The following is a 24,513-nucleotide window of genomic DNA, read 5'->3' on the forward strand; positions in this document are numbered from 1 at the left end:
GGACATTCCATTTGAGCTGGTTGTCCATTTGGATCCCCAGGTACTTGTATGATACAACCTGCTCAATTTGCATGACCACTGGGTCATGGATGCAGACACCTTTTGGATCGAAGATCTCTTTAGTTTTTGTGGTGTTTAACAAAGGTGGCTATTTTCACGCCAGTCTTTAAAGTTATTGATCTCACTGATATAACACACAGGGCGTTCAACAGCATGACTGGTTAGCCTACTGGTCTCTGATCTGGTTCTGCTTTGATTGATTGAAAATTGTATAACAGTTTGCAGAATTACAGACTTACAGTACATTTCAAGCACAAACTCAATACAAAGGCTGTTAACTGTGAGTGGACGACCCAATTAAGCATTACACTTGTTTACAACAGGTTCCACCATGTTCAATTCATCAAAACATTTAGAGACGTACAAATAGACACTTCTATATAGACAAAGAACAGTACAGGAATTCATCATAATGGAGGTAAAAAGGGAAAAGAAACATATACAGTGAGGGGAAAAAGGGGGGGGGGGGGGGTGGGGGGATTCAGTGTGTCTTCGGCAGAAAATATTCGGCAGAAAATGGCTAAAAATGCATTTTCGGCCTATTCGGTTTCGGCCAGAATAGGCAGAAAATATATCACCGAATAGTGTATGCAATGAATGCATTCAAAATAACTGAATAAATGTTTTATGGACCCATAATAGTGATATTATTTACGTTTTGCCATAACCATTTCTTCTGCCATAAATCAGGTAGCTTTAAGGTACGGCCATGACAGCAATGGTAGGAAACAATATATATAATATTAATCATATTCGGATATTCGGTATTCGGTTTTCGGCCAACTGTTTCCTATATTCGGTATTCGGTTTCGGACAAGAATTTCCTTTTCGGTGCATCCCTAATTAAAACCAATACATAGTTAAATTTCAACCAAAAAATAAGAATTCACACCTTCTACAAATGATTCCCTGGTCTATTACTTTTAGTTTACAATCACTACATTATCACAAACAAATTACAATCGTTACATTATGCTGTTGTTAGGACAGACACTCACGACAAGCTTAATTCAGGAAACCTGCTTTTATACATTTATTTGGGAGGGACGGCACATATTAACCACTGTCAACTTGCTACTACGTACAGCTAGTATACTCTATCCCTATATATTTTGGCCATGTCGTGATAGATCTACAAGCTCACAACGCATCACACTGTGACACATTGTGAGCTTGTAGATCAGTTATTTACACGTTTTTGGTCTATAGACAACAACGTTGCTGTTGGGTACCGGTATGTCAATTTGTTTTATTTAATAAATCAAGTACCAACTTTGATGAGGCACCGTTGTGTTGTTCTAAAAACGTGTTGTTCTATTTATCCCATTTAGGCCTGATGTCGAAATAAAAAAAACGTTCGCTCTGAAAGCGAATATATACCTATTCAAAGATTTGTGCCGCATTTTTACTATTTTTCAAAAAATGCAGACCTACAAGTTCATAGCGCGCCACTCGGTGGCACGCTATGAGCTTGTAGATCTGCTATTTTTCAATAGCTAAAGTATAACAGAATGCTTGAAACACCAAAAGGGGTTATTTTTCTTCCATTCCCAGAAAACGTTGCTAGTTCCTGTGACAGTTCTATCCTATGCTGTAGCACTAGCAGCAGTCAGGCAAACTCTCGTGGTTGTCATACCTCTCCTGGTCAGTAGATGGTGACATTGTACCAACTATAAGCCAGCAGTTCAGTTCAGTTCAGTCCAGCATTCAACAGAACGGCTCCTCTGATTGCTGCATAATGGTTTCCATAGAGACATTCAGGCAGCCAATCGGTAGCGTGACCGTTGTCCCTCCGGGCTATGGGTTAGGCTGTCTTGTGTTTAACTTCCGCAGCAGCAGCAGCAACAGCTGGGTCAAACACTTGACAACAACACAGAGATTAAATATTAAATATAATAACACAGTCTCACCGTCCAACTATAAGGTGAGTTTCATCCGTAATGCTGTTGATAAATGTTGCCTAGTCGCTTTTCTGTACGAAATACGAATTGCCAAACTCAGTCCTGCAGATAACTGAGTTTCTGAGATTCCATGTAAATAGTACTCTCTAGCAGTGGGACTGTAGGCTATACCTTCATGGTGAATGATATGTTTAAAAAAATAATAATAACAGCCTCAACTCTGGCTGTGACATAAAAAGTGAAACAAAACTATAATTGTTTGTGAAGAAATGTGTCTTGACTCTTGTTGTTATATTAATATTAGTGTATGTACTGACGTCTAGAAAATAACTGTCAAAAACGTCTTAATGTTTTATCAACATAATAAGCATGAATGGGGAAACATGCAGTAAATAATGCTACATTTCTGAAGGCATGCAGCATTGTGTTTGCTTTTTTGTTTAATTAAATCAAAGTGCATTTTAGTTCATTAATAAAAACGTAGGCTATGGAACTGCTATAGGTGCAACAACAGTGGTTCATCGAACCACCTTCATTCAATCAATTAGATCATGAGAAATAATCAGTAATTTATTTAAACAATGGATTAATAATCAATATTGTAATAATGTATTTTGGGTAATGTTGTAGTCAAGACCGAGTCCGAGGGGGGGGGGGGGGTCCGATTCAGGAGGAGGTAGTGCTGCCAGAATTGGCCAAAACTGATATTCGAATATTTAAAACACATGTATTTGAACGAATTTCGAATGTTGAATGTATATGATTTTAATATGAATATGATATGAATATTGCAGCCTAATATGCTGTAAAACTTTCTCTTTCTTTATCTATATGGTCCGGTCCTGTATGGGCCGGTCCTGTATGGTCCGGTCCTGTATGGTCCGGTCCTGTATGGTCCTGTATGGTCCGGTCCTGTATGGTCCAGTCCTGTATGGTCCTGTATGGGCCGGTCCTGTATGGGCCGGTCCTGTATGGGCCGGTCCTGTATGGTCCTGTATGGTCCGGTCCTGTATGGTCCGGTCCTGTATGGGCCGGTCCTGTATGGGCCGGTCCTGTATGGTCCTGTAGGTCCGGTCCTGTATGTGCCGGTCCTGTATGGTCCTGTATGGTCCTGTATGGGCCGGTCCTGTATGGTCCGGTCCTGTATGGGCCGCGGTTGGTGCTGAGAAATGCGCTCTCTTGAGTCTTGCGAGATCAAATTAATGATTCATAATTATCTTAATAGCCTAAGTTTTCTATAATGTTTTAGTTTTACGTGGCACAGAGTCTCACCAGAATGCAATTTTATTGTTATTTTTTTAAATTTGAATCTTAATTTAAAATATTTGATTATTCTTTTATTTTTCACATTTGAATATTCATTCGAATGTGGAATATCCGTTGGCAGCACTAGGAGGAGGTCGAGACCGAGACCAGGTTTTATTACATTTCATTTTTCTCATTTTATAGGTAGGCCTACATTGCATTGCAGTGACTCGAGTGGACTCGGTGGGAGAAGAGCCCCGAGACCGAGTCAAGTCCAAGTCAAATTAAGGGGCGAGTCCGAGACGAGACAGAGTAGACGAAAACGTGGACTCGAGACCAGTGTTGTTTTTGGCATCAAATTTCTATTTTAGTTTTAGTCATAGTCTCTTGGATAGTTTTCACTTAGTTTTAGTCACATTTTAGTCACCTGGAATGTGTTGGTGTTAGTTTAGTTTTAGTCGACTAAATGTCATGAGATTTTAGTCGACTAAATCTACAGTTGATTTAGTCGACTAAAATGTGTTTTGGCAGGCCTTGATGCCGTCATAATGGCTGATTTTCCATTTGCTGAAAATAGCCGATCTACAAGCTCACAACGCGTCGCAGCGCGACGCGTTGTGAGCTTGTAGATCGGCTATTTTCATCATGCAACCAAGTGTAAACGACTTATACTGGATCTCTTGTCCACTAGTCCCTTCCTAACATTTTAGTCTAGTTTTTATTTGTTGACGAAATTGTCAGTATATTTAGTCTTAGTTTTAGTCATCACAGCTTAGTTTTCATTTAGTTTCCATTTAGTTTTTGTCAGTGGAAAAAGGTAGTCGACGAATAATTTTCGTCTTAGTTTTAGTCGACGAAAACAACACTGCTCGAGACGAGACCAATCAAAGACTTGGGTAATACTACGACAACACTCATTTTGGGCATGTCATTTAGGCAAGGACACGACCCGACATGAGGAACCAGGACACGGACAGGACGTTCCAGTACCAGGACAGCCTGCCAGCGCTCCCTGTCCCCTCCTTGGACGGAACCCTGTCCAAGTACCTGGACGCAGGTAGGAAACTAACTGTCCCCTCCTGGACACAGGTAGGAAACTAACTGTCCCCTCCTCTGGACGCAGGTAGGAAACTAACTGTCCCCTCCTCTGGACACAGGTAGGAAACTAACTGTCCCCTCCTCTGGACGCAGGTAGGAAACTAACTGTCCCCTCCTGGACACAGGTAGGAAACTAACTGTCCCCTCCTGGACACAGGTAGGAAACTAACTGTCCCCTCCTCTGGACGCAGGTAGGAAACTAACTGTCCCCTCCTCTGGACACAGGTAGGAAACTAACTGTCCCCTCCTCTGGACACAGGTAGGAAACTAACTGTCCCCTCCTGGACGCAGGTAGGAAACTAACTGTCCCCTCCTCTGGACGCAGGTAGGAAACTAACTGTCCCCTCCTCTGGACGCAGGTAGGAAACTAACTGTCCCCTCCTCTGGACGCAGGTAGGAAACTAACTGTCCCCTCCTCTGGACGCAGGTAGGAAACTGTCCCCTCCTGGACACAGGTAGGAAACTAACTGTCCCCTCCTCTGGACGCAGGTAGGAAACTAACTGTCCCCTCCTCTGGACACAGGTAGGAAACTAACTGTCCCCTCCTCTGGACGCAGGTAGGAAACTAACTGTCCCCTCCTCTGGACACAGGTAGGAAACTAACTGTCCCCTCCTCTGGACGCAGGTAGGAAACTAACTGTCCCCTCCTCTGGACACAGGTAGGAAACTAACTGTCCCCTCCTCTGGACACAGGTAGGAAACTAACTGTCCCCTCCTGGATGCAGGTAGGAAACTAACTGTCCCCTCCTGGACACAGGTAGGAAACTAACTGTCCCCTCCTCTGGACACAGGTAGGAAACTAACTGTCCCCTCCTGGACGCAGGTAGGAAACTAACTGTCCCCTCCTCTGGACGCAGGTAGGAAACTAACTGTCCCCTCCTCTGGACGCAGGTAGGAAACTAACTGTCCCCTCCTCTGGACACAGGTAGGAAACTAACTGTCCCCTCCTCTGGACACAGGTAGGAAACTAACTGTCCCCTCCTGGACACAGGTAGGAAACTAACTGTCCCCTCCTGGACACAGGTAGGAAACTGTCCCCTTCTTGGACGGAACTCTGTCCAGCTACCTGGACACAGGTAGGAAAGACACTCTCTGGTCCTTGAACCACTTCTTTACCCATTCAAATCCTGACAGTTTGCTGAAATACGTATCAGTGGTGCTCAAACCTTTTTCACGGTATAATAAGGTGACACAGATGCGTCCTCAAGGTCTAAATGGGTTAACCCATTTTGGGCGGGAACCCCTTTTGGTGTTTTAAATATTATGTTATAATTCATCTATTGAAAAATAGCAGATCTACAAGCTCATAGTGCACCACCGAGTGGCGTGCTATGAGCTTGTAGGTCTGCTATTTTTTGAAAAATCGTGAAAATATTTATTTCAGAAAACTGGAGGATTTAGATTTAGTTTTGTTATATTTCGAGGTCAAGCCTAAATGGGTTAAATGTGTTTCACCTCCAGTTCGACCCTTTGCATCAGAGGAGGCGTACCGCTCTGCTGTGGCCACCGTGAGGCGCTTCAAGGAGGGCGTGGGGGAACACCTGCACCGGAAGCTGCTGCACAGAGCCCGGGGGAAGAGGAACTGGGTAGGAGTTCAGACCATCACCTCAACATTTTGGACCAGAGAGTCCAAACGGACGACCGTTTGAAATAACTGGGATCCTAGCATTTGAAGTGAGGGGCGCTCTTATCATAGTACATCATCATGACGTAACGTCGATTGGCTCGTCCACATAATGAATACAATTTACATTGATTGTCAATGGGAATTTGATCTTTGTGTAGGATCTACACTTTATTGCTGAATATAGGAGGGGCTAGGGCCCCTCAGAAATCACACCCGTGTGAAGTGGGGGGCGGTCTTATCATCGTACATCATCATGATGACATAACTATGTCTATTTGGCAGACACTATGATACGATATGATGATAGTGATACGTAGTATATGATAGTGATACGATGATGATGATAGTGGCAGACACTATGATATGATATGAGACACTATGATCAATAGAAGTCTATGTAGGAGAGCCTCCGTTGGACTGAAGCCAATAGAAGTCTATGTAGGAGAGCCTCCATTGGACTGAAGCCAATAGAAGTCTATGTAGGAGAGCCTCCATTGGACTGAAGCCAATAGAAGTCTATGTAGGAGAGCCTCCATTGGACTGAAGCCAATAGAAGTCTATGTAGGAGAGCCTCCATTGGACTGAAGCCAACAGAAGTCTATGTAGGAGAGCCTCCATTGGACTGAAGCCAATAGAAGTCTATGTAGGAGAGCCTCCATTGGACTGAAGCCAATAGAAGTCTATGTAGGAGAGCCTCCATTGGACTGAAGCCAACAGAAGTCTATGTAGGAGAGCCTCCATTGGACTGAAGCCAATAGAAGTCTATGTAGGAGAGCCTCCATTGGACTGAAGCCAATAGAAGTCTATGTAGGAGAGCCTCCATTGGACTGAAGCCAATAGAAGTCTATGTAGGAGAGCCTCCATTGGACTGAAGCCAATAGAAGTCTATGTAGGAGAGCCTCCATTGGACTGAAGCCAATAGAAGTCTATGTAGGAGAGCCTCCATTGGACTGAAACCAATAGAAGTCTATGTAGGAGAGCCTCCATTGGACTGAAGCCCCGTGAAGTGAACGGAGTTGTCGTATTTCGACGGCTGTGTGGATTACAACCCTATAATGTGTGAGCGATGTTGACCTTTTGTTGAGATAAAATCAGTGAATTGAACAAATGTGACTAAATTTGACTGAGGGACTGCCATTGGATCTTTTTGAATTTTCGTAAAAGTTTCTTCTTCTTTTCTCCTCTGGTGAAAAGCTGTAATTTGCGCGATGGCAGTCTCTCAGTCAAATCTGGTCACAAATGATTTGATGCGGTTGCTTTCTTTTTGTTTTTCTTCACAGCTGGAGGAGTGGTGGCTGGACGCCGCCTATCTGGCGGTGCGTTCGGCCTCCCAGCTCAGCGTGAACTTCGGGGGTCCCGCGCCCTTCCTGGAACACTGCTGGCCCCCCGCGGAGGGCTCCCAGCTCCCCAGGGCCAGCGTCAACACCTGGCTCACCCTGCAGTACTGGGAGATGATACGCACGTAAGACACGCACGCACACACACACACACACACACACACACACACACTGCAGTACTGGGAGATGATACGCACGTAAGACACGCACACACACACACACACACACACACACACACACACACACACTGCAGTACTGGGAGATGATACGCACGTAAGACACGCACGCACGCACGCACACACACACTGCAGTACTGGGAGATGGTACACACACACACACACACACACACACATGCTGCAGTACTGGGAGATGGTCCACATGTAAGACAATTTACAATTTACAATTTAGGCATTTAGCAGACGCTCATTGAGAGCCCACGCAATACTGCCCAAAATCACTTTCACCTAGAAAATCCATTCACATTTTTTATAATTCAGCTGACTGTGGAGACACATGCTGGAACTTTTTACTTTGAAATGTTTTATAGTTTCTGAGTTATTTAATTTAAACGCCAAATGCATTCTCAATGGCGAAAACACAAACTTTGGCACCACGTTTTGAAAGACGTCCACATACGTTTTGGGCTATGCACTTGCGGTAATACCCAGGACGTCCACAGACGTTTTGGGCACAAAATGTGTTAATCCAGAGCGATTTACATTAGGCAATAACAAAAGCATGGCATACATCACATATATAAAAAGTAGTTATCATGAATCATGCGTAGACTAAGAACGTAACAGTGGAGTATCTATGTAAACTATACATACTATACTATATAATATATTATACATGTGTACTATAAAGTGCTATGACTACATAAAGTGCAATTCTAGAGCTGTCTACGTAACAAGCTATAAGTCTGTTTAAAATACTATCTAAGTCTACATAATGTGCTATCTAAGGGGATAGGCTAGGGCAAGTGCTACGGGCCATGGTGGAGTCTGAAGAGGTGGGTTTTCAGACTACGGTGGAAGATTGGGAGTGAGGCTGCAGTTCTGACTGCGATGGGAAGTGCATTCCATAGTTTTGGAGCCAGAAGGGAGAAGAGTTTGGGACGTGTGGAGCGTTGTCCCGGCGTTTTTAGTGAAGGTACCTCCAGCTTCCCTGCGTTGGCTGATCTGAGTGCGCGGGAGGGTTTGTAGGGTACGATCATACTTGTGAGATATGGGGGGGGCATGCCTTTGGTTGCTTTGAATGCCAGCATCAGAGTTTTGTATTCTGTGCGGGCAGCGACCGGGAGCCAATGGAGGGAGCGGAGAAGGGGGGTGACGTGTGAGAATTTTGGCTGGTTGAAGACCAAGCGGGCTGCGGCATTTTGGATCAGTTGGAGGGGCTTAAGTGCACATGCCGGTAGGCCAGTAAGGAGGGAGTTACAATAGTCAAGTTTTGACAAGACTGTTGTCTGGATTAGGAGCTGGGCTGACTCCTGGACACGCACGCACGCACGCACACACTGCAGTACGACTAAAATCTTATGATATTTAGTCTAACACAACTATAGACTAACACCAGAGTAATCTAGTAAGAGAGTGGCGACACTAGCATTGACACCCATTGTAACAATGGAATGCGGAAGTGCTCATTCTATCTCAATGGGATAGTTCCAGCCAATAGGAGCAATGTTTGGAACTATAGCCCATAAGGCACCCGCTTAAGCCGCTTTGCGGCGAGATCAAAGCGTGTCGCTACTCTACACTCTGACTAACACTAAAACATTCCAGGTGACTAAAATGTGACTAAAACCAAATGAAAACTATTCAAGGGACAACACTGATGTGCACGCACGCACGCACGCACGCACGCACGCACGCACGCACGCACGCACGCACGCACGCACGCACGCACGCACGCACGCACGCACGCAAATGTGAAATGTTTGTTTTTGATACATTGTGGCAGTCCTTTTATAGCAGTGATTCTCAACCTGTGGGCCGAGGCTAGAAGTGTGGCCCCCAAATAATTGAGAGACGATTGTAATGATGGTATAACATTATTATTACAAAAAAACGTATTTAAATTTTGTAAAGCAAGTTTTCTGAAAAATCTATGTTTCTATGTCAGTGGTGCTCAACCTTTTTCATGTCAAGGACCCCCAGCATTATCTGTATTTAGCCACGGACCCCCATCTGAAAATATGTTGTTCCAGGGACCCCCCCCCCCCCCCACCCCAGAAGCAAAGATTTTGAGTTTTATAGCAGTTCTACAAGCTTGTAGCTGCGCTATGAGCTTGTAGATCTGATATCTTTCAACAGCTAAAGTATAACATAATTCTTAAAACACCAAAAGTTAGTTCCACTGATCCCAGCAAGAAAATAATTGATCGTCATTAAAATAAACATTCTCTGAAAATGCACACAGCCCGCCCATCTGAGGGAACCGCTGTTTTATAGTTTTGTTTGTGCGTGTGTGTGTGTGCGCCTGCGTGCGTGCGTGCGTGCGTGCGTGCGTGCGTGCGTGCGTGTGTGCGTGCGTGCGTGCGTGCGTGCGTAGGGAGAGACTGCCACCTCAGAAGGCTGGTAATAATGTGTCATTTGACATGGATCAGTTCAGGATGCTCTTCTGTACCTGCAAAATACCTGGAGTCACCAAGGACACCGTACGGAACTACTTTAAGACTGGTACGCACGCACACACACACACACACACACACACACACACACACACACACACACACACACACACACACACACACACACACACACACACACACACACACACACACACACACACACATACCTGGAGTCACCAAGGACACCGTACGGAACTACTTTAAGACTGGTACGCACGCACGCACGCACGCACGCACGCACGCACACACACACACACACACACACACACACACACGCGCACGCTCACACTCACACTCACACTCACACTCACACACAGTCAGAGACGAAATGTTTTTATAATCGTCATGGGGGCGTCATATACCCCTCCCCCCCCCCGCGCCCCTGCCGCAGCGAGGAAAACAAGTTTTTTTTTTTTTTTTCGTTTCACACTAAACCAAAGCGGTTTTGGTTCTAAACACTTATTTGTAACACTTGTCAGTGTTTAGATTATAAACAGAAGAGCATGTTTAAATGAGTCATCAGGCTACTCCTTCTCATAGTGAACAAGTAGCCTATTGCAGAGTACAGTACTATGCATTGTTGCATACCCTACCTGGCAGGTGAAAACAAGCCACCAGATTAGCATTTGAATGCCTGATCTGCATGTGTACAAGTGGACAGGCAACGCGGTCCACCCCCCACCACCCCCCCTGCACCCGGCCCAGTACAAAAGAGGTGTTAAGGTGCGTTCAGACTTGGATGGTTAGAGTGGCGCGATACAAAGACGAAAAAATGCAAAGACGAGAATTGCGCGAACGGTCGCGGCGCGACCTGGCGTGGTACAAACGGGACGGACTGAGGCGAATATATATATATTCCATAGAGTAATGATATATTCAGGTCTAATTCCTCATGGGGGCTCAAGCCCCGCCGCCCCCACGGAGTCTACGTCACAGCACACAGTAGAGTTGTGCAGATTTGAAAAGGTTATTTGCTTATTTAAACGTGTGTGTGTGTGTGTGTGTGTGTGTGTGTGTGTGTGTGTGTGTGTGTGTGTGTGTGTGTGTGTGTGTGTGTGTGTGTGTGTGTGTGTGTGTGTGTGTGTGTGTGTGTGTGTGTGTGTGTGTGTGTGTGTGTGTGTGTGTGTGTGTGTGTGTGTGTGTGTGTGTGTGTGTGTGTGTGCGCGTTCCAGACAGTGAAGGGGCGTGTCCCTCTCATGTGGTGGTCATGTGTGTGTTCCAGACAGTGAAGGGGCGTGTCCCTCTCATGTGGTGGTCATGTGTGGAGGTCGTATCTTCACCTTCAACGCTCTCTGTGGAGGTCACATCCTCACTCCACCAGAAATACAACGGTATGAAGTGATCATTTACAAAATGTCTTCTAAATCCTGACAGCTTTCTGAAACCCTATGTTTCTATGTCAGTCGTTCTCAAACATGTTCACGTCAAGGACCCCCAGAAATATCTGTAATTGGCCGCCAACCCCCATGTAGAAAACCCCACCACTCTAGCTGAGAGTGGGGTGCAGTAGCCTGGGCACCATTTCATTTGGGTATATGATCCTGTCGGGAGCGGATGATGGTCGACAGGCAGGAACAACAGGCGGCAACTTCCTTTTCCCTCAAACCGATTTTTCTCAATAAAAGCTACAGGCTTACGAGAGCTTTTATTGAGAAAATGAAAAGGAAGTTGCCATAGATATATATATATATATAAAGTTACCGCCTGTTGTTCCTGCCTGATCGACTACAAAACAATACTACAACATGACGTAACGATATCATCGGCTCCCGACAGGATCATACGGACTTTTGAAACAGAGACCAGGCTTTCCTCCGAGGTGGTGGAAAGCCTGGTGAGGCGTTAGGGGTGGAGTAGTGGCAGGTTGCCTTGTTGGTGGTGTGGGCGGGGCCAACAATCGGCACACCTGGGGACTATATATAGGCCTAACTAGGACTATATATAGGCCTAACTAGGACTATATATAGGCCTTACTAGGACTATATATAGGCCTAACTAGGACTATATATAGGCCTAACTAGGACTATATATAGGCCTAACTAGGACTATATATAGGCCTAACTAGGACTATATATAGGCCTAACTAGGGGACTATATATAGTCCTAACTAGGACTATATATAGGTCTAACTAGGACTATATATAGGCCTAACTAGGACTATATATAGGCCTAACTAGGACTATATATAGGCCTAACTAGGGGACTATATATAGGCCTAACTAGGGGACTATATATAGGCCTAACTAGGACTATATATAGGCCTAACTAGGACTATATATAGGCCTAACTAGGACTATATATAGGCCTAACTAGGACTATATATAGGCCTAACTAGGGGACTATATATAGGCCTAACTAGGACTATATATAGGCCTAACTATGACTATATATAGGCCTAACTAGGACTATATATAGGCCTAACTAGGACTATATATAGGCCTTACTAGGACTATATATAGGCCTAACTAGGACTATATATAGGCCTAACTAGGCAGCAGACCAACATTGTGTCTCTCACTGAGAGGTGTTTGCAGCACCACAACTCCTTCGTGCCTGTATAGACCGATTCAGAAACGGGTCTCATGGTCAGGCAACGTATTTCCTGTAGGCGGAGACGACATATCTGCGGTTTCCCTGCACCTCCTTCTGCTACAGTGAACTGTAGAGTGACTGATGTTAGTCTGCCTCAAATGTTACTCTTTTACCTGCTTTTTACTAACACCAACATTACAAAGATCCCCCAGAACATTGGTATGAACCTGTGTAGTTTATGGCTGCTCCAACAGTAGAGATGAACCTGTGTAGTTTATGGCTGCTCCAACAGTAGAGATGAACCTGTGTAGTTTATGGCTGCTCCAACAGTAGAGATGAACCTGTGTAGTTTATGGCTGCTCCAACAGTAGAGATGAACCTGTGTAGTTTATGGCTGCTCCAACAGTAGAGATGAACCTGTGTAGTTTATGGCTGCTCCAACAGTAGAGATGAACCTGTGTAGTTTATGGCTGCTCCAACAGTAGAGATGCACCTGTGTAGTTTATGGCTGCTCCAACAGTAGAGATGAACCTGTGTAGTTTATGGCTGCTCCAACAGTAGAGATGAACCTGTGTAGTTTATGGCTGCTCCAACAGTAGAGATGAACCTGTGTAGTTTATGGCTGCTCCAACAGTAGAGATGAACCTGTGTAGTTTATGGCTGCTCCAACAGTAGAGATGAACCTGTGTAGTTTATGGCTGCTCCAACAGTAGAGATGAACCTGTGTAGTTTATGGCTGCTCCAACAGTAGAGATGAACCTGTGTAGTTTATGGCTGCTCCAACAGTAGAGATGCACCTGTGTAGTTTATGGCTGCTCCAACAGTAGAGATGAACCTGTGTAGTTTATGGCTGCTCCAACAGTAGAGATGAACCTGTGTAGTTTATGGCTGCTCCAACAGTAGAGATGAACCTGTGTAGTTTATGGCTGCTCCAACAGTAGAGATGAACCTGTGTAGTTTATGGCTGCTCCAACAGTAGAGATGAACCTGTGTAGTTTATGGCTGCTCCAACAGTAGAGATGAACCTGTGTAGTTTATGGCTGCTCCAACAGTAGAGATGAACCTGTGTAGTTTATGGCTGCTCCAACAGTAGAGATGAACCTGTGTAGTTTATGGCTGCTCCAACAGTAGAGATGAACCTGTGTAGTTTATGGCTGCTCCAACAGTAGAGATGAACCTGTGTAGTTTATGGCTGCTCCAACAGTAGAGATGAACCTGTGTAGTTTATGGCTGCTCCAACAGATGAACCTGTGTAGTTTATGGCTGCTCCAACAGCAGTGGCAAAACCCCCCCCCCCCCAAAAAACGGTATGTCAAAATATCCACCGCGGTGGCTGAGACCAGAGCCATAGAGTAATGGTTGAGACAAAGCAGTGCAAAGTCCTGAAAGATACATAACGTCAGTCTTACCCAATACCCAATCTTTCTGTTTTAGGAACATAAGGCTGCTGTACTTTATACCTCATACTTTAATGCTTAGTATGAGTTCAGTTTGATAAAAAGGATGTGTAGTGTTCTAGGGTTAAGAGAGTAAAAATACACCCCATAACAGTCATATTCTCTCTCTCTCTCTCTGTGCGTGAGGTGCATGGGTGGGTGCATGTGTGCGTACGTGGGTGTCCGGTGTGTGTGTGCGTGCGAGCGTGCATGGGTGCGGCGTGTGCTTGTGCGTGTCCGATGTGTGTGTGTGTGTGTGTGTGTGTGTGTGTGTGTGTGCGTGCGTGCGTAGACAGCTCAGCTATGTGAAGGAGACCTGTTCCAGGCTTCCAGAGGGAGACGGGCTGGCGGTCCTCACCTCAGAGGACAGGGCGCTGTGGGCCAAGGTAAACACCTCTCACTGGGGACACCATATAGGTGAACACCTCTCACTGGGGACACCATATAGGTGAACACCTCTCACTGGGGACACCATATAGGTGAACACCTCTCACTGGGAACACCAGGGCTGCGTTCGAATTGCTAGGGTTGTTCCCTACTCCCTACTCCCCATACGGGGACCCAGACTCAGTGGACTCAAATGGTGATGAATTCATAGGGTTGTTCCCTACTCCCTACTCCCCATACGGGGATCCAGACTCAGTGGACTCTAATAGTGATGAATCCATAGGGTTGTTCCCTACTCCCTACTCCCCATACGGGGATCCAGACTCAGTGGACTCAAATGGTGATGAATTCGGACAATACTCCCTGTATGGGGAGCACCGACTCTGACGTCAATATCGGTAGAGGGCGCTATAGGTCTGCGGGTTCATGTACTTTTTATTTTCATTGTAATCCCCATAGGATTTTTTCAGATCGCCTCATAAAGAACTGTATGAAAAATAAACAAATCAACCCGGCCGTTTCACTCATTTGGATATGAAGAATCAACTGACTACAAGAAACCAGTCAAAACGCTGCTGCTGAATTTTCGCTAGGAACAGACTGTATCAAAAGTGACTGCAGGCTGTCACCTCCCTGCAAGGACAGTTTGTTAAATTATTTTTAAATTCATGGATGAATAAAGAAAAAATAGGTTAATGAAAATTTGCAGGCATTTAGGCCTATATGTCTATGATAAAAAGGTTATTATTTTAAAATAACATAGGCCTATGATTATTATCAATACATTAATATTATATCCATTATCCAGCAATATGAAAACAGTGCACCACCTTGACAATATGAAAATATCAGCAGCATGATTATGAACCCCCGCTAATCCTGGGGAGGGGGGGGGGGGGGTACGGCAATAATAGCCGATCTATAAGCAACGCGGCGTCCGTGTTGTGAGCTTGTAGATCGGGTACTTTTGATAAAGAAGTACCAAAAGTAGCCGATCTACAAGCTCTGCTCACAATATGGACGTTAACAGAATTGATTGAAATATTTAACAGTTTGCAGAATTACAGTACATTTCAAGCACAAACTCAATACAGAAACTGAAACAGCGGTCCAATAAATTACTGCCTACATAATGAGGTTTTAATGTATTTATCGCAATTCAATGAAATAATGTTAGATAACATATATATTTTTTCATGGCAGGAATTAATTAATATTAATAAAACATGTTCGGAGACACAATTAATGTGTCTCACATTCATGTACAAAATATATATTGGACTTTAGCACATAGCTTTACAACCTCACTCCTCTCCTAACGTCATGTGCTGGGCCTGGGTGATACAATGAATCAGATTAGTAATACTATTGCAAATGAATTGTTTTATTATAAATAAATAAATAATAAATAAATGCACAGATAATTTGTCTCGAGATCTGTAGCTTCGAGATCCGCCAGGGGTTCAACTTCTGCCTCTTCTGAGTTGGAGCGCAATAAGCGCATGCATGCAGAAGCAGCGCACGTGCGCGCAAACGCGTGAATGTGCGCTCAAGAGCGAGCTTGCGCAATGCATTATGGGGCAGATTTGCTTCGCTGTGTTTTTGTAGTGACCAGTGTCCCTACAATTCCCGGTGCATTGTGGGATACTTCAGTCCACTACATTAGGGTGCAAAAATGCTCACTACATATTCGGACACTATAACAAAATGGCGGAACCCCAAAGTAGTGCACTATATGGGGCATAGGGAATTAATTAATTCCCTTTTTGCACCCTAATGTAGTGGACTGAAGTATCCCACAATGCACCGGGAATTGTATCACCCAGGCCCAGCACATGACGTTAGGAGAGGAATGAGTTGCTTGCTGTAGAAGGCCTTATATTTTAATAGTTTTTGGATTAAGGTTGGTGAGGTTGTAAAGCTATGTGCTAAAGTCCAATATATATTTTGTACATGCATGTGAGACACATTAATTGTGTCTCCGAACATATGTTTTATTAATATTAATTAATTCCTGCCATTAAAAAAGATATGTTATCTAACATTATTTCATTGAATTACACATTAAAACTTCATTATGTAGGCAGTAATTTATTGGACTGCTGTTTCTGTTAACGTCCGTATTGTGAGCAGAGCTTGTAGATCGGCTACTTTTGGTAATTCTTTACCAAAAGTACCCGATCTACAAGCTCACAACACGGACGTCGCGTTGCTTATAGATCGGCTATTTTTGCCGTATCCCCCCCAGGATTAGCGGGGGTTCATAATCATGCTGCTGATATTTTCATATTGTCAAGGTGGTGCACTGTTTTCATATTGCTGGATAATGGATATAATATTAATTTATTGATAATAATCATAGGCCTATGTTATTTTAAAAGAATAACCTTTTTATCATCATTTCAGCAGCAGCCTTTTGACTGTTTTTTTGCAGTCAGTTGATTCTTCATATCCAAATGAGTGAAACGGCCGGGATGATTTGTTTATTTTTCATACAGTTCTTTATGAGGCGATCTGAAAAAACCCTATGGGGATTACAATGCAAATAAAAAGTACATGAACCCGCGGACCTATAGTGCCCTCTACCGATATTGACGTCAAAGTCGGTGCTCCCCATACAGGGAGTATTGTCCGAATGAATCACTATTTGAGTCCACTGAGTCTGGGTCCCCGTATGGGGAGTAGGGAACAACCCTAGCAATTTGAACGCAGCCCATATAGGTGAACACCTCTCACTGGGGACACCATATAGGTGAACACCTCTCACTGGGGACACCATATAGGTGAACACCTCTCACTGGGGACACCATATAGGTGAACACCTCTCACTGGGGACACCATATAGAGACACACGGGGACTACAAATTCCACGCCCCCAAATGAGACAGCGTCCCCACTTCTGGTCCGTTAGACCAGTGTACTGCATGCCAGCCCATAGAAGTCAATTGAAATTCCACTGTAGTTAGCCTACTTTTAAAATAATACAACATGAACTGAAGACTATATTGATTTGAATAAAAATATGTTTCCAAATGTATGAAGTGTCTTTGTCAACATATTTTTTTGTTTTCTCAATAGATGACTTGTTTCACATTTAATTTACCACTTGAATGAGTTACCCATAATGTTAACGGAGCAGAGCTGAGTTGACTGATTACCTGTCGCTTATAAGTGACGTTCCAAGCGCCGCCGAGTTTGAAGATACATTATCCGTATTTGTGGTGCATGGTGTGAACATGCAGGCGTATATGAATTCTTTATACAAAGAAAAAATAAAACTTGTTGGATTATCAATTTGTCCATATGATTTGCCTAAAAGTAGTTTGGAAAATGACCCAACTAAATGGCCAGGAGTGACATATCCATTGTCAACTATCTAGTGGATTCTCCAGGTTTATAGATAATAAAATATCAATTAGAATCTATCTTATGTATTACAGTTTTAATACATATTACAATATATGGGGTATTTATTTATATAGCCCATATATTGCAATTTCACGGGAATTGGGAGCTTCATGCATGAAGAATAATATAATAAATTACTTTTCAGGCAGTCAATTTCAGTCTGTGTAATCCTATATAGCAGCATATGCTCCTCAGATGATTTTGCCTGACTTCTTGATATTGTCAATCTATATCATATTCAGTAGGATAAGATTAATGGTTCACATGACGCTCGTCCTTCACGTGCGTCGTGGCGTGACTTGCCTTGTTTTGAGCGATAAAAATGCTTTTTATTGAACAATATAAGGACTACACGGGTGCTAATAAACGTGCAAATGTATAACATCCGTAGCTCCGGGGATGAGCACTTTATATTTGAAATCTGAACGCTTATGTAGCCTACACTTAAACGTTGTAAATGTAGCAAGGCACTAAAGACAGGGTGAAGTTGCGTCATGACTGACTATCATAAGTTTCAAGGCTATTTTCACTGTGACATATACCTTCATAAGCTTCACTTGAATACTTAATTTCCACCACTTGTGGAGTTCACAAACTTCTTCTGGATGGTTTCACATATTTTTTACTAGTGGATGGGTGCAGCCATTTCTGTCTCTTTTCATGATCAGCTGGAAGTTGATGAAACATCAAGTCTGGGTTTTTTTCTTTGTTGTTTTTACAAAGAGGAACGCAGCACACTTTAGGCATGATGAAGACCGGCCGTTTAACCGTTTACAACGCTGGACTCTGTCACGCTCGTCGTGGTCGCTCGATCCGTCGCTGGGGAATGCCGCATCTAGCGGTATTTATAAGGATTAATGCGTGACGTACAAATCATACGTCAGGGAAACTTCAATATATCCGATGCTAGCAGTCTTTACAATCTTATGGAGTATATTATAGTACATTGTGGGTTGTATATTGAGATGGCAGGTATATGACATTAAAAAGGACAAATAAAACATATGGGACACATTATTCGAACACAAAATAAATCGCTACAGCCTCAGTAATGAACCAGTGAAATAAGGGTATTTTATGATGCCTCTCATAGGGATTGCATTGGCAGCTGCAGTACACAGTTGAAACGGACCAGAAGTGGGGACGCTGTCTCATTTGGGGGCGTGGAATTTGTAGTCCCCGTGTGTCTCTATAGGTGAACACCTCTCACTGGGGACACCATATAGGTGAACACCTCTCACTGGGGACACCATATAGGTGAACACCTCTCACTGGGGACACCATATAGGTGAACACCTCTCACTGGGGACACCATATAGGTGAACACCTCTCACTGGGGACACCATATAGGTGAACACCTCTCACTGGTTCCTAACCTTCATGTCAAGGACCCCCACATTGACACTAATCAGCCCACGGACCCCTATTTGAAAACATATGCCAGGGAACAAATAAAAACTAGACTAACATGTTAGGAAGGGACTAGTGGACAAGAGATCAAGTCATTTTACATTTGGTTGCATGCTGAAAATAGCAGATCTACAACGCTGCGACCCGTTGTGAGCTTGTACATCTGCTATTTTCAGCAAGTGTTAAAATCAGTCGTTACGACGACATCAAGGCCCGCCGAAATACATTTTAGTCGACTAAAATTTAGGGTTCTCAACGTTCTTGGCCGGGGACCCCCGAAAATGCTTTGGCAACGTCTCGGGACCCCCGCCCACTCCCGACCCCCAATATAAATTGACTGCTACAATAACCTTAATAATAGAGACAATACACCATAAATAAATACTGAAACCAGATATAATCATTAGGGAAGGTGTATGCATGTACTATGTGTACTATATGTAAACTCTTCATTTCCATTTTCCAGCCATTCAGTTGCAATTTTTTTTTTCTTTTTTCTTTTTTGAAATTTATTTGGGGACCCCCCAAAATAATTTGGCGACCCCCCGAGGGGTCGCGACCCACGGGATATTTAGCCGACTAAAACTAGACTAAAATGTGACTAAAAACTAAACGAAAACTATTCAAAAGACTAATGACTCAAACTAAAATCAAAGTGTGCTGTCATAATCAACACCGTCTCCACAGGCCAGACAGTATCTGATCAGCATCGATCCCACCAATGAGAATCTTCTGGAAACCATTCAGAGCAGCCTGTTCGTCATCTCTCTGGACCAATCACAGCCCTCCGCCACCCCACTGGACTACACACAGGTACGCACGTACACGCACGCACGTACACACATGCACACGTACGTACGCACGTACACACACGCACGCACGCACGTCTTCTAAATCCTGACAGTTTTCTGAAAAACCTCATGCCGACCCCCGTCTGAAAATATGTTGTTCCAGGGACCCCCCCCCCCCCCCCCCCCCCGCCACCAGAAGCAAAGATATGAGTTAAAAACGTTCCCTCTGAAAAAATATATATTAAAAGATGTGTCCAGCAGTCCTAATATTATTCAATTATATTTCAGAGGCTAAGTGATGTCCGCAATAAGGTAAATGTAGGCCTATATGAAAACACTGTCTCATTATGCAAGTGAATTAACCCATTTTGGACGGGAACCCCTTTTGGTGTTAGCATTATGTTATGCTTTAGCTATTGAAAAATAGCAGATCTACAAGCTCATAGCGCGCCACCGACTGACAGAAACATAGCTTTTTCAGAAAACTGTCAGGATGTAGAAGACATTTTTGACATCTGATCTCAGGTCAAAATGTGTTAAATAGAATAACATGCGATTGTGGGTTGATAAATATAGGCCTATACAAGGAGGTTAACCCATTCAGGCCTGACGTCGAAATTAAAAAAAAAAAGTTTTCTAAATCATGCCAATTTTCTGAAAGATTTGAGGCACATTTTAACGATTTTCCAAAAATAGCAGACCTACAAGTTCATAGCGCGGCACTCGGTGCCGCGCTATGAACTTGTAGATCTGCTATTTTCCAATAGCTAAATTACAACATAATGTTTAAAACACCAAAAGGGGTTCCCGCCCAAAATGGGTTAAATGGGAGGCTATTGTGCAGTCAAAGTTACCAATGCAAGCTAGTTCATTCAGCATTCTTTAATTGAGTAGGCCTCGTCCGAGGCCTACTCGGACGAGGCCTACTACTACTACTAGGCTTCATTTCATTTCAGCGAAACTTCACTTCATTTCAGCGCCTTATAAGGACAGTTGCGTGGCACATCTATGTTGCATATCTATGTTCACAGTGAAAGGGGAAACCACACACACACTTGCTACGCAGGGTCCATTTAACCCAATTCACGCCAGCATTAATTAATCCCTCGATAGCGTATTGCCAAGGTTTTATCGCGCGTAACATTTACTTTGAAGAGCCAAATATCCGAAACCGGATGTTACAATGACAAAACTGCTGTGTGGTGTGTCAAGCCCGGATGTTTGTTGTCTCGGTCGGTGGCGGAAGAACTCGACCGCGAGTGTCAGCCCGCCTGCTACAGCCCGTTGAAAACCCTTGTATTCACCAGAAACTGTCCCCTCAATGTCCCTTCTGAGATACAGGCCTTTGAAGACAGGGCTTACAATGCAAGTGGCTGCGCGCGCATCTTCAAAATGGCCGCGGCCAGTGTCCCACTCTATGTTTACGCGATAGCAACATTAGCATCCGATTCGATCGCATTAAAACATGTGATTAAAGATTGATTAAAGAATGTAAACCCTGGTTCACGAGAGTCTCGGGTTTGGCGTGCTAGGGTACTAATTTAGACCCTCGTGTTCCTCGTTTGTGGCGGGCCTCGTGTTAAGAAACTCAGCCAATATCAGGGACGTGACGAATACCACAATATAAATACTGAGTCAAGACATTTTCTAATCCCCAGATAATCCAGCAGGCGCTGACCGGTGACCCTACCATCCGCTGGGGAGATAAATCCTACAACAGCCTCTGCTTCTCCAACGGTACATTCGGATGCAACTGTGACGTGAGTCCATGACGTGTTCTGTGTGTGTGTGTGTGTGTGTGTGTGTGTGTGTGTGTGTGTGTGTGTGTGTGTGTGTGTGTGTGTGTGTGTGTGTGTGTGTGTGTGTGTGTGTGTGTGTGTGTGTGTGTGTGTGTGTGTGTGTGTGTGTGTGTGTGTGTGTGTGTGTGTGTGTGTGTGTGCGCGCGGTTGCACAACAGTGAGACTTGGTGGTGATAATATGCTATTTCCGTGCTCAGACCCAGGGACACAGTGACACAGCCAGGGACACACATAGCTGTCTATAGGAGTGGTTGCACCACTCAAAAACTCAAAAAACTCAAAAAACTTTAAACGTTAGATCAGACAAGGGACTGCCACTGTGTGCACTCGGCTCAATAGAGGCTGACTTCATCATCGTACCCGGAAGTTATGCACCTACTGAGTGGCAAATAATAACTACTTTCTGGCCTTGACAGTCCATACCATAGATAAGAAAGCTAGATGTCTCACCCGCGCTCTGGCCAATGGAGAGCGACGTTGCTACGTGGCGGCCATCTTACCTCGGGGCAGCATGACATTGTGTCTCTGGGGCAGCATCATAGAGTATATATATAATAGAGACTGAACTGGTGCGAAGCTCCGCCCCCCCAGCTATTCATGTCAATGGAAGTTGCTCAGTGGCGTTTTGAAGCACCCGGAAGACTGCCGGAAGTCCCTCCCAGGACCTCAACTTTGAGGTCCTGAGTGACGTAGGGCAACCGAGCGCTCAACGTTAAAGCCCAGCTGCACGGGGTTTCCCGGTCATGAATCCACGGGTCCGCCTGTAGTCCCTCCTCCTACCACTAGGACCCAGAGCTTCAACGTTGGAAAGTCTGCCTGCCCCCTTGGGCAGCATGTACTTTTAAATAACCATAACTTGCTCAATTTTCAACTGGTTTGGTTTGTTATAAACGTCAGAGATGTCCGCATACTTGTATACCTATAGCCACGTTTACAACGTTTGTAATAAACCAACCCGTTTGTAAATCTGTCAAGATTTGAGGTAGTTATGACTGTTTTTGTTTGAGCTGCCATTGAGCATAGCCTACTGTACTGTAGTCCCGAAGCAAGATGGCCGCCGGGTGAACTACGTCAGAGACTCCGCCTTGAGCCATCTAGCCTTTATATATGTCTATGGTCCATACATCCACACAGAAAAGTCCTATCTGATTGACAGCCCCATACATCCACACAGAAAAGTCCTATCTGATTGACAGCCCATACATCCACACAGAAAAGTCCTATCTGATTGACAGCCCATACATCCACACAGAAAAGTCCTATCTGATTGACAGCCCCATACATCCAATCAGAAAAGTCCTATCTGATTGACAGCCCATACATCCACACAGAAAAGTCCTATCTGATTGACAGCCCATACATCCACACAGAAAAGTCCTATCTGATTGACAGCCCATACATCCAATCAGAAAAGTCCTATCTGATTGACAGCCCATACATCCACACAGAAAAGTCCTATCTGATTGACAGCCCATACATCAACACAGAAAAGTCTCATCTGATTGACAGCTCATACATCCAATCAGAAAAGTCCTATCTGATTGACAGCCCATACATCCAATCAGAAAAGTCCTATCTGATTGACAGCCCATACATCCAATCAGAAAAGTCCTATCTGATTGACAGCTCATACATCCAATCAGAAAAGTCCTATCTGATTGTATTAAGCAACGTTAAACGTTGTGCAACATTGTTCTGTTCTGTACATTTATGACATCGTCATAAATGTACAGAAAGCTTGAATTATCCTCTTTCTATCTGCAAAGTTTTTTGTTTCATAAAAATCCACCGTAGACATGTTATAATGTTATTATGTTATAACATGTTATGAGCTACTTTCTGTCAAGCATTTGGATTATTATATGACATTGTGTTGTTGTTATTACATGACATTATATCATATGATATTAACATTGTGTTGTTGTTATTACATGACATTATATCATATGATATTAACATTGTGTTGTTGTTATTACATGACATTATATCATATGATATTAACATTGTGTTGTTGTTATTACATGACATTATATCATATGATATTAACATTGTGTTGTTGTTATTACATGACATTATATCATATGATATTAACATTGTGTTGTTGTTATTACATGACATTATATCATATGATATTAACATTGTGTTGTTGTTATTACATGACATTATATCATATGATATTAACATTGTGTTGTTGTTATTACATGACATTATATCATATGATATTAACATTGTGTTGTTGTTATTACATGACATTATATCATATGATATTAACATTGTGTTGTTGTTATTACATGACATTATATCATATGATATTAACATTGTGTTGTTGTTATTACATGACATTATATCATATGATATTAACATTGTGTTGTTGTTATTACATGACATTATATCATATGATATTAACATTGTGTTGTTGTTATTACATGACATTATATCATATGATATTAACATTGTGTTGTTGTTATTACATGACATTATATCATATGATATTAACATTGTGTTGTTGTTATTACATGACATTATATCATATGATATGAACATTGTGTTGCAGCATGCTCCGTATGACGGCATGGTGATGGTGTCTCTGTATGATTATATTGACAAGCAGCTGAAGGCCTCGCATGGAGTCTGGACGGTAAGCTCTAGAACTCACAGCTTGGGTTTATATTCGTGCCACAATTATCCGTATTAATGTTATTCACTGTGTAAACAGACACCATGGGCTCTATGTTGTCGTCCTTATTAATGTTCTTCACTGTGTAAACAGACACCATGGGCTCTATGTTGTCGTCCTTATTAATGTTCTTCACTGTGTAAACAGACACCATGGGCTCTATGTTGTCGTCC

At 43.4% G+C, this 24,513-nt stretch overlaps 1 protein-coding gene across 1 annotated transcript in view; it reads left to right on the forward strand.

Moving 5' to 3' along the window:
- Positions 1 to 1,931: 1,931 nt before the first annotated feature.
- Positions 1,932 to 24,513, forward strand: part of LOC306924546 (peroxisomal carnitine O-octanoyltransferase-like) — a 50,031-nt gene continuing 27,449 nt past the window's right edge. The window contains exons 1-10 of the mRNA XM_079503105.1: positions 1,932 to 1,984; positions 4,143 to 4,263; positions 5,766 to 5,890; positions 7,212 to 7,393; positions 9,822 to 9,949; positions 11,123 to 11,231; positions 14,161 to 14,254; positions 19,761 to 19,886; positions 21,523 to 21,624; positions 24,218 to 24,301. Of these exons, the coding sequence (XP_079359231.1) occupies positions 4,161 to 4,263; positions 5,766 to 5,890; positions 7,212 to 7,393; positions 9,822 to 9,949; positions 11,123 to 11,231; positions 14,161 to 14,254; positions 19,761 to 19,886; positions 21,523 to 21,624; positions 24,218 to 24,301 (1,053 nt within the window). The 5' untranslated portion in view covers positions 1,932 to 1,984; positions 4,143 to 4,160. The remainder of the gene's footprint in view (positions 1,985 to 4,142; positions 4,264 to 5,765; positions 5,891 to 7,211; positions 7,394 to 9,821; positions 9,950 to 11,122; positions 11,232 to 14,160; positions 14,255 to 19,760; positions 19,887 to 21,522; positions 21,625 to 24,217; positions 24,302 to 24,513) is intronic.

The sequence above is a fragment of the Electrona antarctica genome (genome assembly GCF_951216825.1).
Source record: "Electrona antarctica genome assembly, chromosome: 6".
In the NCBI taxonomy this organism is placed as follows: Eukaryota; Metazoa; Chordata; class Actinopteri; order Myctophiformes; family Myctophidae; genus Electrona; species Electrona antarctica.